Source organism: Leucoraja erinacea, chromosome 1 (genome assembly GCF_028641065.1).
Source record: "Leucoraja erinacea ecotype New England chromosome 1, Leri_hhj_1, whole genome shotgun sequence".
Classification (NCBI taxonomy): domain Eukaryota; kingdom Metazoa; phylum Chordata; class Chondrichthyes; order Rajiformes; family Rajidae; genus Leucoraja; species Leucoraja erinaceus.
The window spans coordinates 71,447,818-71,466,226 of NC_073377.1; the positions used below are offsets into that span (position 1 = coordinate 71,447,818).

The window sequence follows — 18,409 nt, forward strand, 5'->3', positions numbered from 1 at the left end:
GGTTGATGACAGAGCAATGGCCAAGCTCTTTGTATGACAACACCATCAACTACAATGGAATGCATATTCCCACACCCTTGCCCCATCCAAAACAAATTGGAAACTAGTTCAATAAATGGACTGACGTGAACTTCATGTTGGAGAAGAATAATCTTTCTTCAACAGACCAGGCCTGAATGCTAACAATGCTAAGAAGAAAAAACTCAGGAGGGTTCAGCTAGATCACAAATTCTTGGGGAACATTTCCAGCATTTATCATTTATTTTAATTATCTAACAGCTGTGTTTTTGTCCATGTTTACATATAATAGCAATAAAGGTGCAAGTATTGTCTTACACTCAAATTCTACTTGGTGGAGATCATTGCAAAATATCCATTTGTTTTGAATTAAAGATCATTTCAATCTGCAATAAGGAATTAGGTAAAAAATAGCAATATTTCAAAAGATTTAGTTTGGCATGGATGTAAAACCTGAAATCTGACTGAAATATGGCAGGAAAATTAAAGTGTAAAATGACAGATATGGCAACCAAACTGCAAAGTAAACTTGAATACAGCAAATAATACAGCCATTTCAATGTTATGCTTTATTAGGTACAGGAACTTCAGTCAATAAAATTCCCAATACATACCACATCTTGGTTGACAGAACAGAAACAAAAAAAAAAACACCAACACTACATAACAGCATCAGTCTGTCTTGCATTGGTTGGAATGGGAAATTGGTTACATAAATATTTGATTTGCTATGTATGAATTTTTAAACACATCTTAAAAAAACATATTTTTTTAATTTTCTAGCTAATTTAGCTTGTATTTCATTATTGTGAACATTCTGTACCAATACAGGTTCTCGTAGAAAGGATTAAATTTTGACAACTAGAATGCAATTATTTCAGTGCAAATTGCTGGTAATAGTTACATGCCTTAAATATACATCATTCAAATATCGAAAACCTGTTATAAAATCGACATTAGATCCTTTTATGCAGTGTGAAACACATTTAAGAAATGCTCATATCCCAGTGAGCATTAAATATCTTTTCTGCCACATTGAGGTTTATCCTTATTGGAGCTAATATTTACCTCCATTTAAATGCAGTCTGATTAATTTGAGCCGCCTCAACATTTTTCTAATAAACTTATTCATTGGGTATTCTGATTGAGTGGGAAACAGACATTTTACAGTGTAAACGGACAAACAATGACATTTTATTTGTGTTTGATTTCACATAACACTTCAGGATGCAGTGTCTGACGTGTAATCTATCCATTTAATGAATTGGATACCCTATATATTAATCAAAATACAAAGTTTTGGGTACAGACAACAAAATCTAAGATCGTGAACATTCAAACAAGTGCACATCAAGACCAATTACCTTCAGTGCCATTTTTCCATTTTCCCTCTAATAACTAAAAGTAAACATTTATTTCACCATTATTACATCAGTTAAAAATTAAAATCCATACGAACATCCTAGTTTTTCAATACCTTAGCCAACCATTTCAATTAGATAATTTAACCAAAAATTGAAATTGAGTTTAACAAATTTTGTTCAAAGATAAAATCTCATATGAATGGGATTCTAAAAAAAAAACAAGCATTTGGAATATATCTAGGCTGACAGCCTGTAACATTAATCAGTTGCTCAGTATGTTTATTTATCTTTCACAGAGGATGCATTGTTTTCACGTCAATTTGCGGTGGGAGCCAATCGACTTACAAAGGAAATGCAATTAAGACACATATTTCGCAAAAATCCAGGGCAGACAGGTTTCATGATTAAATGTTCCAACAGTAATTTCAGTTCTGAAAAGAGAGTTCTGAAACGCAAAAAGGGGTGTTAACATCTTGGTATGGCTCAGATTCGTATTCAACAATTAGCAACAAGAGATAGATAGCAATAACCTGAAATATGTCAGATAATGACCCTTCTCATTTTCCTTATGAGAATATTTCATGAGCTAAATGGGAATGACAAGGTAAACATGATGTACAAGTACATTTCATTCATAACTTTATTCATTCATAGAAAATGAGCACAACTTCGTCAGTATGTACTGCGACCTTTTCAAAGACATTCAAGGTGGGAAATGGGATACCACTGAAAAACACTGCAAAAACACTCGTTGTGGAGAATTTCATGATTTAGACCCAACAAAGAAGATAGATCAGTAATATTTCTAAATCAGAATAGGGTGATAGTAGGAAAAAAACGCGTGGGTGATGACATTGCTATGATTAAATGTCATGCATCAGTTACCCTTGCTCTTCTAGGTTGTGGGCACTGTGACAAGAGTAGTGCAGGAGATTTTAAAAACAGCCTTTAAGGCTTGCCTAGTCTTGTTAGTTTTAGATCGTGTGAAGCTGGAGAGGAGCGCGGGAGATTTAAAAAGCAAGCATTAAGGCATAGTTCGTTGAAATAAATAGAAAGGAGACAGACTCAAGCGGAGCATCCATTTTGACAAAAAAAGACAAAATGTTGGAGTGATTTATCGGGTCGGCAGTATCTCTGGAGAACACGGATAGATGACGTTTCGGGCTGTAACCCGTCTTCAGAATGAAACAGGGCTCTCACTTAACTTTTTTTTTTTCTGTTTCCAGCCGGGCAACCTTGGCAGCTTTTTAAGTTGCCAAATGACAGTTTAGGTGGTCATTTAAGACGGCTTGCATGACGCGTGCGATAATGTGCTTGGACGAATTGCGTAGTTATCAGTCGGAATTATGCTCAATGAAGCATTCACATATTATTTCTGCTTCAAATAAGGTCACAAACTAAATATATTCACCAATCAAGACATGATATATATCACAATGACATGCAGCAAAATTATAATACAGTATCTCAACTCTTTTTACACATTGCAATGAATGCAATTTCTATTATTTCTTTCCACTTCCAAACAAAAATGTGGTTAGATTATTCAGCGTATGATCAACCTCGGCGAAACCAAGCGCAAGCTTGGCGATAGCTTCGCACAACACCTCTACTCAGTTCGCAATAACCAACCTGATCTTCCAATAGCTCAGCACTTCAACTCAACTCTCATTCCGAATCTAACCTTTCTGTTCTGGGCCTCCTCCATGGCCAGAGTGAGGCCCACCGCAAATTGGAGGAGCTGCACCTCATATTTCGCTTGGGTAGTTTACACCCCAGCGGTACGAACATTGGCTTCTCCAATTTCAGGTAGTTCTTGCTTTCTCCCTCCTTCTCCTCCCATTCCCAGCTCTCCCCCAGCCTACTGTCTCTGTCTCTTCCTTTCCTTTTTCCCGTGCTCCCCCCCCCCCCCGACATCAGTCTGAAGAAGGGTCTCGACTTGAAACGTCGCCTATTCATTCGCTCCATAGATGCTGCCTCTCCTGCTGATTTTCTCCAGCTTTTTTGTTTACCACCCATTCACACAAGTTCTCTTATCCCACTTTCCTCACCCACTCCCTACACATTAGGAGCAATTTTACAGAGATAAGAACCTACAAAGCCAATGCGTCTTTGGGATGTGGGAGGAAACCCACACGCTTGCAGGGAGAATGTGTGAATTCAACATAAACAGTGCCCGAGGACAGGATCGAACACAGATCTCTGGCGTGTGAGGTAGCAAGTCTACCAGCTGTGCCACTATTTTGTTTTCCAACACACAAAAAATTATACGTTGATAACTTTGGTTACTAAAAAAAAGAAACTATCCATTTTCAGTCTTAAATCTCTAAGTGATGCTATGTCCCCCTTTACAGCTACTGTATGTTTTAATTCAGTTCAAGACTATGGTGCAGTACATTGGCCATAAAGTTGCTGCCTAAAAGTGCCAGAGACCCAGAATTGATCCTGAATATGGATGCTGTCTGTATGGAGTTTGCTCCTTTTCTCTTTGATCGCACGGGTTTTCTCCACGTGCTCTTGTTTCCTTCCACATTCCAAAGGAGTGCAGGAACCTTTTTCAGACCTAACCCAAAACGTAATATTTTCCTTTTGTCCAGAGATTCTGTCTGACCTGTTGAGTTACTTCAGCTTTTTATGTCTATCTTCAGTTTAAACCAGTATCTGCAGTTCCTTCCGACACACACACGATACTATACGATAGAACTTTATTAATCCCAGGAGGGAAATGTGTGTGTGTGTATATATAAAATACATACAGCTTCGTTTTCACGTTCATAACATTGTTTACAGAGTACTATGTTTACATATTCTGTTGTGCTGCTGCAAGTAAGGATTTCATTGTTCTAAGTGGAACGTGAGAAAATAAAATACTCTCGACTTACGTCGCTAATGTGTGGGATAGAACTAGAGTATGGGTGATTGGTGGTCAGCGTGGACGCAGTGGGCCGAAGGGCCTGTTTCCACGCTGTATCTTTAAATTAAACTAAAAACACTAAAACCAGAGGGAGTCTAAAGAAAGGTCTCTACCCGAAACATCACCCAATTTCTTCTATCCAGAGATGCTGGCTGCTCCATGGAGTTCCCCCGCACAATTAAAGCATGGAATAGTCTTCACCCTACCATAGTTACCCAACCAGACGCAACTAAATTTAAGGTAGCTCTTTTTTCCCCAAGAACCCTTTTTTTGCTCCAAGTCAAGAGAGTTTTATTGTCATGTGTCCCAGATAGGATAATGGAATTCTTGCTTGCTGCAGCACAACAGAACATGTAAACATAATACAGAACAGGACATACAAGTTCAGTATGTTTATATACCATAGACCATATATATCACAATAAATAAACAGATAAAGTGCAATAGGCTGTTATTGTTCAGAGTTTGGAGTTTGGTGGTGGACCCTCCACCACCTCCAGTTTAAATTCCATTTGGAATTTAAAACCAAGAAAACCAAGAAGCAAGAGTTACTCCAGCTCCAGGGAATGATTCTGTGTTGGTTTTCAGCAGTCGCGGTGAGGCGGCGACCGGACAGCAATGGCGGCCATATCGCCCACAATGCAAAGGGAGGGAGAAAGTGCCCGGCACCGACCAGTTGCTGTGGCAGTGCGCATGTGCAAGGCGGCTGGCCATGCCGGCGGATGAGGAGCGGCCGGAGAGTTGAGACCCAGACACGGATGGCGGGCGGAGACGGAGAGTGACAGAGAGAGAGAGAGAGATAGAGAGGGCGGCCCATTCAGAGTTGAATGGTACGTGTCCCGGGTGCTTGCCAAGCCGGGCAAAATGACACGGCTTTTAGGTTGTCCGGCGGGACTTTAAGTGGCCATTGGCAGCCGGGCAACTGTTAATTTCGAGCCCTGTGAAACATCACATATCCAACCGGAAAAGTCCATTATCCATGTTTTCTAGAGATGCTGCCTGACACGCTAAGTTACTTCAGAATGTTTTTTTTTTTGATAAACCAGCATCTGCATTTCCTTGTATCTACATCCACTTTGAACTGGTTGTTTGAGAGCCAAGCACTGTATTTGAGTGGTAAGTACTCAAACTTTGTATCAAGAGGTTTCAGCAAGAAGCCTGAGCAGTGGAAAGGTAAGATAAGCTAAGGTTGTTCATATTTTCCTCTTCAGCCTCATTGCGGTTAGGATGGCAGTTGGGGCAGTTGTATGCTCCTCCTGCAGGCTGTGGGAGATCAGTGTCCCCTGGTGATTACACATGTGGGAAGTGCCCAGTTGCAGTTTGACCGACTGCATCAAGCGAGTGGAGTTGAACTCACACTGGAGCATTATAGGTAGGACTATCCGTGAGATAATCACACCTAACGTTCAGGCAGCAGGTAGATGGGCGACCACCAGAAAAGCCAGAGGAGATAGGCAGAGACTGCAATGTTCCTTTGTGGCAATTCAGTGAAGAGCAGCAGCCGCCAAGTCTGTGGCATGATGACTGGCACAGAGGCACACAGGGAACGGTGGAGAGAGGGAGAGCTAGGTAGAGGAAGAGCAACCAGAGGTTGTTGTATACATTGGTTTTAATGATATAGGTACCTAACCTTCGTAGACTTCAAGAAGGCATTTGACTTGATTCATCAATGCAAAATGATCAGGATTTTGAAGGCTTACGGTATCCCTCCTCGTCTCCTGAGAGCCATTGAGGATATGCACTTGGGCAACCCGGCCAAGGTTGGCATCCCGGATGGCGAGAGCAAAGTGTTCGGGATCCTTGCGGGGGTCTTACAGGGAGACACACTGGCACCCTTTCTCTTCGTCATTGTCCTTGATTATGCCATGAGGCAGGCGCTCAAGGAACATGAGGACCTCGGCTTCACAATCAACCCAAGGCATTCGAGAAGAATCGGGCCAGTCAACTTGTCAGACCTCGACTTTGCTGACGACATCGTACTGCTGTCAGACCAGATTAGGGAGGCACAGGAGCTGCTAGGCAGGGTCGAGACGGAGTGCGAAAAAATGGGCTCCACCTCAATGCCAAGACGACGGAGTACATGGCGTTCAACGTTGGTGACCATGTGCCTCTCAAGACCAGTGGCGGGGCATCTCTCAAGAAAGTGGAGGACTTCAAGTACCTGGGAGCTTGAATGCAGTGCTTGGAGACTGACATCAAGGTCCGGAAAGTGCTCGCATGGAAAGCTCTCAATAACATGGGGAAAATCTGGACGTCTCGGGTGTCTAAGGGTCTCAAACTGAGAGTCTTCCATGCAACTGAGGTTAGCTAATGTTATCCCACTTTTTTAGAAAGACGGGAGAGAGAAACCAGGGAATTATAGACCAGTTAGCCCGACATCAGTGGTGGGGAAGATGCTGGAGTCAATTATAAAAGATGAGATAGCCGAACATTTGGATAGCAGTAACAGGATCAGTCCGAGTCAGCATGGATTTACGAAGGGGAAATCATGCTTGACTAATCTTCTGGAATTTTTTGAGGATGTAACTAGGAAAATAGACAAGGGAGTGCCAATGGGTGTAGTGTTCCTGGACTTTCTGAAAGCATTTGATAAGATCCCACATAGGAGATTAGTGGGCAAAATTAGGGCACATGGTATTGGGGGTAGAGTGCTGACATGGATAGAAAATTGGTTGGCAGACAGGAAACAAAGAGTGGGGATTAACGGGTCCATTTCAGAATGACAGGCAGTGACTAGTGGGGTACCGCAAGGCTCTGTGCTGGGACCATAGCTATTTACAATACATATTAATGATTTAGATGAAGGGATTACAAGTAACATTAGCAAATTTGCAGATGACAAAGCTGGTGGCAGTGTGAACTGTGAGGAGGATGCTATGAGAATGCAGGGTGACTTGGACAGGTTGGGTGAGTGGACAGATGCATGGCAGATGCAGTTTAATGTGGATAAATGTGAGGTTATCCACTTTAGTAGCAAAAACAGGAAGGCAGATTATCTAAATGGTGTCAAGTTGGGAAAAGGGGAAGCACAACAGGATCTGGGGCTCCTTGTTCATCAGTCAATCAAAGTAAGCATGCAGGTACAGCAGGCAGTGAAGAAAGCGAATGGCATGTTGGCCTTCATAACAAGAGGAGTTGAGTATATGAGCAAAGAGATCCCGCAGTTGTACAGGGCCCTAGTGAGACCACACCTGGAGTATTGCGTGCAGTTTTGGTCTCCAAATTTGAGGAAGGACATTCTTGCTATTGAGGAAGTGCAGCGTGGGTTCATAAGGCCATCTGCTGAGAGAACGGAGCGGCTGGGTTTGTATACTCTGGAGTTTAGAAGGATGAGAGGTGATCTTATTGAAACATATAAGATTATTAAGGGTTTGGACACGCTAGAGGCAGGAAACATGTTCCCAATGTTGGGGGAGTCCAGAACCAGGGGCCACAGTTTAAGAATAAGATGTAAGCCATTTAGAACGGAGATGAGGAAACACTTTTTCACACAGAGTTGTGTCTGTGGAATGCTCTGCCTCAGAGGGCGGTGGAGGCAATGTTCTCTGGATACTTTCAAGAGAAACTAGATAGGGCTCTTAAAGACAGCGGAGTCAGGGGATATGGGTAAAAGGCAGGAACGAGGTACTTATTGTGGATGATCACCCATGATCACATTAAATGGCGGTGCTGGCTCGAAGGGCCGAATGGCCTACTCCTGCACCTATTGTCTATCTGTAGAGACCATATTATTGTACGGACGTGAGGCTATCGATGGTACCTACACCCGAATACTCAGAAAAGTTCAAAATGTCAGTTGCAGGGACCACATCATCGACGCCCAGCTCTATGGGGAGATTCCACCTCTGACCGAGAAGATCAGGTGGAGAAGGATGAGGCTCGCTGGTCACCGCCACCGTCACCCAGAAATGCCAGCAAACAAGGTTGTGCTGTGGGAACCCACCCATGGATGACGTGATCCGGGACGGCCAATCAAGACGATGCTGAAGACGTTGATGGAAGACGCATGTGCAGAGACAAAAGAGGAGCTTGCCAGCTGTATGGCGGACAGAGATGTGTGGTGCGTCCGTCACCGTGCCCGTCGGAAACCAGCACCACTGCGTCGCTAATGTTTTCAACGATAATAATAATAATAAATAAATAATAATAATGATAATATTATATGTAAGAGAAGTGATGATGTCCTGCAGACTGAATACAGAGAATTAGGCAGGAGAGTACAAAGTAAGAACTCAAGGGTAATAATCTCGAAATGCCTCTGATGCCATGTGCTAGTGAGAACAGGAATAAAAGGATAAGGAAGATGACTGAGGTCTTGGTGAAGGGTGCAAAGGCTCTGGTATTTGAACTCTTGTGACAGGGACATAGTTAATACCTACATGAGGGATAGGCTATACCCAAACTGGAGGCGACCAATATCCAGGCAGAGAGATTTGCTAGAGCTGCTTGGGACGATTTAAATTAGCCTGTCAGTAGGGTGGGAATCAAAGCAGCAGTGAGGCAGATGAGAAAGTTGAAACAAATGCAAAGATAAAGAGAATAAGTTGACTCGACAAGACAGGCAAGATGGAGCGAAAGATGTCCGATGGTTTAAACTGGATTTATTTCAATGCAAGAGGCCTGATACGTAGGGCAGATGAACCCAGGGCATACAATACGAAACAATAGAACTTTATTTATCCCAAGAGGGAAATTGGTGCGCCAACAGTCATAAAAGTGTTGTACTTCCGATGGTGCTGGTGCCAGCAGCATCCTCCTACAGCCCGGTATCTTTTTGGTTTTTTTTGTTTATTTAGTTATGTAAAGTGTGTTTTATTGTGTTTTTTTGGTGTTTTTATGTGGGGGAAGAGGGCACGGTGCGGGGGATACCGTCCTTCAGTCGCTTCCTGGTGAGGACGCGACTATTATTCGAGTCGCGTCCTTGCCCCCCTCCCCCCACAGCGGCCTACCTACCTGGATTGGCGCGGCCTTCCTGCCGGGATCGACCGGAGCTCCAGCAGCGGCGGGACAGCGCTGAAACATCGCGGGGCTGGCGATGCCTTACCGGGGGTCGCCGTCTGGAGCCCGGAGTGCTGGACCTGCTGCACCGACATCATGGAGCTGCGGTTTGCGGAGCTCCCAACGCGGGCGGCGCTGATGGACAGTGCGGGGTCCTGTGACTCTGCCCGGCTCGGCCTGCGGACTTAGGAGCTGCAGACTCCGGCAGCGGGAGGCAGCTGATCAGGAGGTTTGGGCCGCTGAGGAGGAGGATGCTCACCGTCGGGGTTCAGCGTTGGTGTTCCACCAGCCCGGCGTGAGGGCCTGAACATCGGGCCACCCGGGGCGGCGACTGCGGGTGCTCGGAAGGCCCCGACCACGGATGAACACGGAGGGGAGGCTGGCTGGACTATAGTGCCATCCTCACCTTGGTGCCATTTATGTTATGTTGTGTCGTGGACTTTCTGTGTTTGTGGTTTTTTTTAATTCAATTTCAATTTTATTTTTAATATGTTTTATTTATTTATTATTTATTTATTTGTTTTTTGTGTGATTTTTTTTATGATACTGCCTGTAAGGGAAATTCATTTCGTTGTCTCAAATTGAGACAATGACAATAAATTTGAATACAATACAAGAATACAATACAAAACATAACAAGATACATGAAATTAAAATGACAAGTGGAAAGTCCAGGATTGGGAATGTGCAAAGATTGGGGAGGAGGGGGAAGGGGAGTTAGTCTACCCCACGACAGAAAGGGGAGGAGTTGTACAGTTTGATAGCCACAGGGAAAAAGGATCTCCTGTGGCGTTCTGTCGATTCAAACATGGGACTGGGATATCTGGATCCAGAGTAGAATGACAAAATCTGACCACAGTACTCCAAATGCGGCGCAACGCACCAACATCTTGTACAACTGTAACAGTACTGGGGAATTCAGTGTTGTCTACGGAAATTTAAAAAAATCAGCTCAAGAGTAACAACTTTTTATCAACCACATAATAAACTAAACTAAATTGTCTTCTTCAAAAGAACATATACTTTAGAGGTCAGTGTCGGTTCAGGACAAACTATCCTCTTACATTCAATGAAACTTGGATTATCAATTAAAGAATCAGTTGCAATAGTAAGCAATTTCAGGACAAGTCTTTGACTAATAATTATTACTCCTGACAACTCGTACTACCTTTCTAAAAATAAAATTTGTAACAGCATTCCATGCGACACTAGATTCACTTCAAGTTCGATTAAGATGTTTAACCAATGCACCAAACCACTGAAATACATACCGGCAATAGGGGTTTCTGTGAGAAGAGTATCGGAGTGCAAGAAATCTGTAGTAAATGAAAGGCTGTAACAAACTTCCTTGGCCGCTATAAAAAAGTAAAAATGGAAAATTATTGCAATGCATCCACATTGCTAGTTTCATGCATGCAAATAACTATATTGCTTAAATGAAATTTAATAGCAGATTAAGTTATGACAAAAATATCCCCATTAAGTCATATTACCTTAAGAGCATGAAGACTGTGGCTGGCATCAGAAAAATTTCATTGCAAGCAATAAACTTCAAAATATTCTGCTGATTGGCTGAAATTTTATCCAACATGTTCCTCAAAAAAGCCAAACTGCCTGAACCCAGGATCTAAAAAGAACAGGAGCAGTTGTTAGTTGCTATAACCTTCTCTGTTCTCTGAAACCCTAAGAATTCTCTGCAATCAATCCTGATGCGTAAGTATTTTCAATAGTAATTTTTAAACATATTTTCCTAAACCTAGATAAAAATGTCTTCTAATTTGCTACCTCTTTGTGGCATACATTTTTGTGAGAGTTCTTCAGCCAGAATGATAAATTAGCAATAAATAAATTCCACCTCCAAGGGGCAATGTACTTTACAAGTTTGATTCTGAATCTTTTGCCACGTGCTGCAACTCCGATACAGGGTCAGAAAAAAATGGTCCCATTTTCCTGGGAATCTTTTCCCCGGGATATTTAGAATACATAATTAGTCCTCTATTAAAGTCTCACTCGAGTCATGAGAATGATTAGTGATCAGCAGTCTATAACTCTGATAGACTTGATGGGCCGAATATATCAAGGATGGGCTGAGTAGACTCGATGGGCCGAATGGCCTAATTCTGTACATAATCACTTATGAACCTAATCTGCTTCAGATTAGACTTTGTCCTTGCTACATGCCATTTTACGTTGGCCCAAATCCCTCTCAATCTTTCTTTTCCATGTACCTGTTCAACTTTCTTTTAAATACTGTTAAAGTACCTGCCTCAATCCTCTGGCAGCTTATTCCATATACCCACCACCCTGAGTGAAAAGGTTTTCCCTCAGGTTCGTATTAAATCTTTCCCCTCTCACCTTAATCCAATGCCGTCTATTTCTCGTTCCCCTATTCTGGGTAAAACAAATTCTGAGCATTCACCATACGTATCCCCCTCATGATTTTGTACACCTCTACTAGATCACCATCCAGCCTCTTACGGTCTTACGAATAAAGGCCTAGCCTGCCAAACTTCTCCCCCCTATAGGTCAAGCCCTCAAGTCCTGGCAACATCCTCGTAAATCTTCTCTGCACTCTTTCCAACTTAATGACTTCCTTCTTATAGCAGAATGATCAAAACCAAACACAATACTCCAAATGCAGCCTCAGCAACCCAACACCCCAACTTCTATAATCAGATATTGATATATCAAAGACCTTATTTAACACCCCATCTACCTGTGATACCACAATATCTCTGCTCTACAACACTAAAGGGCCCTGTCATTCATTGTGAAGGTCCCACTCTGGTTTGACTTGTCAAAATACACACTTGGCTGCAGTAAACTCCATTAGCCATTCCTCAGCCCAATTGCCCAGCCGATCCTGATCCTTCTAGAATTTTTGATAACCATCTTCACTGTCTACAATACCCTTGGGAAGGAGCCCCTCGGTGACCGAGCGTGTTCTATTGGTGAGAGTAACCTGATGAAAGTGCTGTTGGCCAAGGGCTACAAAGTGAGTCGCAACAACAGCTGTGTCAACTGGACGGTGCGATAGCTGATGAAGATGAGCTCGCTGGTGCTGACCAGCGCCTAGTTTTAAGATGAAACAACATAAGGTGCTGGAGTGACTTAGCGGGTCAGGCAGCATCTATGGAGAACATGGCCCTTTTGGGTCAGGACCCTTCTCCAGATTGATTGCCGAGTTACTCCAGCACTGTGTCCTTCTGGGCATTAACCAGCGTTTGCAGTTCTTTGTTTCTACCAAGTTTTAAGGTGATCCTGACCTGCATGAAACCTGACTTACGTAAGAATTTACAGTATGTAACGTTTATTTTAGTTGGGGGGTGTCTGTTGTTTGATACACCACAACTGAAGAAATAACTGCACAAATGTGGAGTCCCAAAAGTAAATCTGGACTTGTGGGAGGAGGTCTTGCATATCTCTTGGACTGATTGGAGTTGGAATTTAATAGTATTCTTTGTATTTGCCAAGTAACATTTTCTTTGGAAATTTTGTTTAAAGGAATGTCACCAAACTCCAAGATATGATTATAAGAAAGGCTTATATTTTCCACTGCTAAATACTCAAAATATTCAACACCAAAAAAGATTTTGAGATACATGGATCAAATATGGGCAAATGGGACTGGCTTAAATGGATATCCTATGTGGCATTAAAGGGTTGAGCTGACGGGCTTGTTTCCATGTTGTATGACTGACTCTAAATCAGACAGATTAGAGACTGGTAGCAAAGTTATTTCATGGTGCTATGGACAATGCCCCCTTCAGCTTTCTGTTTCATTCTGGAAAATGGAACCCACAGAACTATTTGAACAGTTTTTGAAGTATGTACTACAAAGAGCTGAAACATGTTTCATACTAACAAAATGTCTGCACGATTCACCTCAATAGCACACAGAAAGGTGTTTGGTTGCGAAACAATACTTACATCCAAAATTTTCTTTGTATAGGCTGTAGCATGTAACAGAGAAAATAGAAACACAGGAAAAATACTCACTGAGGAGACAGTTAAGGAAAAAAAATTCACTAGTCATAAACCAAAAATTTATATTAATGGATCTATAAATTTAAAACTAATAATACTGCTGATACATCCAGAAACTTCACTGCAAAAATAATACATTGGCATTTTCAATCATCTTTCACCTCTTTCATGGAATCGCAAAGCATTATGGAACAAAATATTACTTCTGGTCCAATCTATTATAGAACCACTTTCTACACCCAATCCTATGCAAAGCAAATTAAATGAACTAATGATTGTATAATCTATAGCATAGCCATTGCTGAATTTTCTAACATGTGATCAACAGAAGTTGAAGATGCACAAATATTTTTCAATTTCAAAAAGAAATTACATTTTTCCCCACACACCTTGCAACCCATAAAACCTGCCTACCCCTCCATACAATTCCCCCTCAGGTCCTCTCACCTCCCCATACTCAACTTCCCTGTTCAATGCACATGTCCAAAGACACTGTCCTAAGTCTTCTCTCAAAACAAGAGTCCAGACTCCTGCTCTTAGATCCAAGTCTCTGACGAATATTCCTTGAAACTCCTACCTTAATCTTGAAACTTCCCAAAACTCCTAAACAAAGAGGCTCCAATCAAAATATTGTACGACCCCAAATGAAGGATTAATTGAATGAGATTAAGAGATGCAGCAGGAAACCAGGTGCTTTAGCCCACCGGGTCCATGCTGACCATCGATCACCTGTTCGCACTAGTTCTATGTTATCGCACTTTCTCATTCACTCCTTATACACTAAGGGCAATATACAGAGGCATTTAACCTACAATACTGCACATTTTGGGGATGTGGGAGGAAAGCGAAGCACCCCGAGGACACCCACTTGGTCCCAAAGAGAACGTGGAAACTCCACACACCCGAGGTCAGGATTAAATCCGGGACTCAGGAGCTGTGAGGCAGCAGCTCTACTAGTTGCGCCACCTAAAAGGGATATCAGCAGGAATTTAGTTCCAAGGATCACATCAGGTGCAAATATTGGTCTTGTGGAAAAAGCTACTTGGCATAAGGACAAATCTCTTACAGACAACTTGAAGTGAGCAAAACCTTATTTCCATACTTACACAGCAAATGAGCGTCTTAGGGACTCGCTATAAAAACGTTCAATTGTAAATTTAAATAACAAGAGTACAAACAGGAAGATCAGTTGTGTACATTTAAATTTTTTGTATTTTATGGCAGTGTTTCAACTCCACTTTAATGCAGTCAATATTTAAAGGATACTTGTAACTGGATAAGAGTTGACAAAGATTAATGAGAAAAGGAGATAGTGGCAGCTGTCCTCTAGCAGGGCCTGATTCAGAAAAGCACGGCTCAATTGGAAGTGAGGTAAACGTTGATGCAATCGAAGTGCACTCGTAAGGGCATTTGCCAGCAAAGCACGTTGGTAAAAACTGGCTGCTTCATATAACCTGTAAAGCAAAGGACCAGCTTTCAATAAATATATTTTGCAATATCATTACCCACTTTAATAATTTAAGCAATCTTCAAAATGTATGCACTATTTAGAAAAACAAAACCTTTGAAATGTTTTCCCAAATTTTCCTGAAGACAATGGTTTGCAATGGTTCAGTTATCAAATGTATCTACTGTACGCAAATTGTTGTGGGGATATTGATAAGACACAAACTGGATAAATTACATTTTGGGTCTGAGGAAGGGTACTGACCTGAAACGTCACCTATCCATTTTCTCTAAAGATGCTGCCTGACCTGGTGAGTTACTCAAGCAATTTGTGTCAATCTTTGGTATAGACCAGCTTTTGCTGCTCTTTTTTCTTACTGATAGCTTTAATACCTTGTGCGAGTCTGAAACTCATTTTGGGGTAATACAAAAGTCTACTTAATACAACTATCATTCTATAATCATTTAACCTACACTTCAAGAAATACTCATCAGAAATCAGGAATGGCAACTTGTCATTGCCTTTTCAAGGGTAGGGTCTTCGTCATGAAAGTTAACTTTCTCACTAAAAATCAGGAACCTTACACTTTACAATTTAAAACATAAGCATCATAATCAGAAGACTGACGTTTTATGGTCAAAGTCTTTGGCGAGAAGGCTGAGCAGAGGGTGATGGCAAGATACAGTATGGACTTTTTTTTGTAACTTTCTTCTTTAGTCTAAGTGCATTCGGGATGCAGCTAGCTCGATAAACTTCTCCTGTAGGATGCAAAGTCAGGTAAACTTCCAGTGTCCCCAAGGACTACACCTATGGGAAGTGCATCCAACTGCAGCTCCTGATTGACTGTAGCTGAATGGCCTCAAGATCATCAAGGAGACTGAGCATCATATATGGGAGTTACAATGAGGTGGTCATACCAAAAGTACATGCAGAAAAATAGATGGAAAAAGAAGTAGGTAGTGAGTGCAGGAATCCCCCAAGGACATTCTCCTCGAAAACAAGTATACCCTTTTGGATGCTGCTAAAGGGAGGATGAGCGTTCAGAGGAGAGCAGCAGCAGCTGTCAGGTATGTGGCACCAGGTGTACCTCTGAAGCACAGCAGGATAGGATGGTCAGATGGAAATATACAAGTAGAGGAACCGTTATTTAGGGGACAAATAGGAGACTCTGTGGCCGCACAAAGGACTACAGAATGGTGTGTTGGCTCCCTGATATTTGGGTTTAGGATGTCTCGGAGTGGCTGCAGATAATTCTGTAGGAAAAGGATGAGTAGCCGGGTCATTGTGCACATTGACACAAATTACATAGGTAGGAAAACAGATGAGGTCCTGCACAGTGGTTTTCGGGAGTTAGGCAAAAGGTTGAAAAGTAGGACCAAGGGTAGTAATCTCTGGATTATGCCCCATGCCACATGCTAGTGAGGGAGGGATGGATGAATGAGTGGCTGAGGAGTACAGGGGTAGGGAATTTGGATTTTTTGAGTCATTGAGATCTCTTCTGGGGCAGAGGTAACCTATACAAGAGAAATGTGTTGCACTTGAACTGGTTGGGGACCTCTATCCTGGCAGGCAGGTTTGCATGTGCTACTCGGAAGGCTTTAAACTAGATTGACAGGGGAACACGATCTGATGCAGTAGTGAGGCAGGTGGAAGGCTAGAAGTCGGTACAGAAGCTAGTGACATCATGTTCAGTAGACAGGATAGGTAGGAGTAAGGCAAGGATTGAGAAAAATCGGTTAGATAAAACTGCATTTATTTCAAAGCAAGGTCTGACAGCAAGGCTAATGAACTGAGGGCATGGATGTGTACATGCAACTGGAATGTTACAGCTTTTACAGAAGCCTGGCTAAGGGAGAGACAGATTGGCACCTTAATGTTCAAGGGTACAGGGGCTACAGGTGAGATAGAGGTGGGTATAAAGGAGAAGGGGGAGTTGCTTTATTGATTAAGGAGAACACCACAGAAGTAGCAACTGAATCATCCTACCGCAACCAGAGAGCAATGCTGAACTATCTACCTCCTTGGTGACCCTCAGATATCCTTGCTCGGACTTTACTGGCTTTACCTTGCACTAAACGTTATTCCATTATCATGTACACATACATGATGTTTTTTTATACACTGTAAATGGCTTGATTGTAATCATGTATTGTCTTTCTGCTGACTGGATAGCACGCAACAAATGTTTTTCACTGTACATAAAGCTAAACTGAACAGTATTCAGAGATGCCATTGTTGAAGGATCATCCAAAGGTTAGAGGTGCAGGAATTAGAGCAACAAATAGGCCAAGAGATCACAAAATTAATAGGGTAGCTATAACTTTTCCAGTATAGACTGAGATTGCAATCGTGCCAAGAGCTTAAATGGGATGGAATTTGGAAAGTGTGTTCAGGAATGTGTCCTCATGCAATACGTGAAGGGCCCTACAAGGAAGAGAGCAAAGCTTGACCTACTCTTGGTGAATGGGTAAAGCAAGTGACTGAGGTCCAGCAACCACTGCTCTATTAACTTTAAAATATTTGTGCATAAGGGCAGGACTGGTCCTCAAGTTATAGTTCTAAATTGGTGCTAGGCTAACTTTGATGGTATTAGAAAGGAACTTGTAGAAGTGGATCGAAGTAGGTTGCTTGCAGGCAAAGGGACGTTTGGAAAGTGGACAGAAGGCAACGACATTCTAACTCCATAAAACCCCCACAGGATTTTACAGGTTCATTATTTTTTTTAAATTAGAATAGAGATTAGTACAGGTGCAATTCATAACCTTGAAATGTTAATGCTATGTCCAACCTATTTAAATAAACAATATCCTATAAACAACCAAATATATATCATTCCACACTATCATATTATCATTTGAATAAGCCACCATTTTATTTACTCCACAAAATGCTTCCATAAAACACTGTACTAACATTTGTACAAAAGAGCTGCAGATGCTGGTTTAAATCGAAGGTAGACACCCATTCCTTCTCTCCAGAGTTGCTGCCTGACCCGCTGAGTTACTCCAACATTTTGTGTCCACTGAACTAACATTCATGGCCTTTAGACTGGTGTATAAATAAAAATGCATTGCTATATCAAAGATAACTGCACTAAAATGATGATGCATCACAAGCATTTTTCAATACGAGTAAGACATTTTCCTTCAATGTGAAAACTAATTCAATCAATTTAAGAAATGATACTTACCCCATAAAAGGAAATATGAACAAGATGGAACAATAAATTGTGAAAATCCGAGAAAGCCACATGGCAGCCTCCAGTTTGTTACCCATCATGTATTGCTGAAAATGAAAGAGATTTGTAATTATGAAGTATTATCAAATACAAATATGCCAAAATCCCAATCAAAACCAACATCTAACAAAATTATTAGAAAGGAACTTGTAGAAGTGGATCGAAGTAGGTTGCTTGCAGGCAAAGGGACGTTTGGAAAGTGGACAGAAGGCAACGACATTCTAACTCCATAAAATCCCCACAGGATTTTACAGGTTCATTATTTTAAAAAAAAACAAAACAAAGTAAGTTCTTATATGAGGGTAGTGGCTAACACTATTAACAGAAAATTCCTGCAATATTTGGAAAATTCATACATATTCCAAAACACAAATTTATATATTATTGTTTCAACAATTGCATTTGATTGGCAATCAAACACTAGGAGATGGGCCAAAAACTCT

The 18,409-nt window shown here is 41.7% G+C and overlaps 1 protein-coding gene across 1 annotated transcript in view; it reads right to left on the reverse strand.

Annotated features, from left to right (window-relative positions):
- Positions 1 to 568: 568 nt before the first annotated feature.
- The window catches only part of tmem33 (transmembrane protein 33), a 34,009-nt gene continuing 16,168 nt past the window's right edge, over positions 569 to 18,409 (reverse strand). The window contains exons 3-8 of the mRNA XM_055636987.1: positions 17,919 to 18,013; positions 14,548 to 14,735; positions 13,225 to 13,292; positions 10,788 to 10,921; positions 10,566 to 10,649; positions 569 to 1,827 (exon numbers count right to left, since the gene is read on the reverse strand). Of these exons, the coding sequence (XP_055492962.1) occupies positions 1,698 to 1,827; positions 10,566 to 10,649; positions 10,788 to 10,921; positions 13,225 to 13,292; positions 14,548 to 14,735; positions 17,919 to 18,013 (699 nt within the window). The 3' untranslated portion in view covers positions 569 to 1,697. The remainder of the gene's footprint in view (positions 1,828 to 10,565; positions 10,650 to 10,787; positions 10,922 to 13,224; positions 13,293 to 14,547; positions 14,736 to 17,918; positions 18,014 to 18,409) is intronic.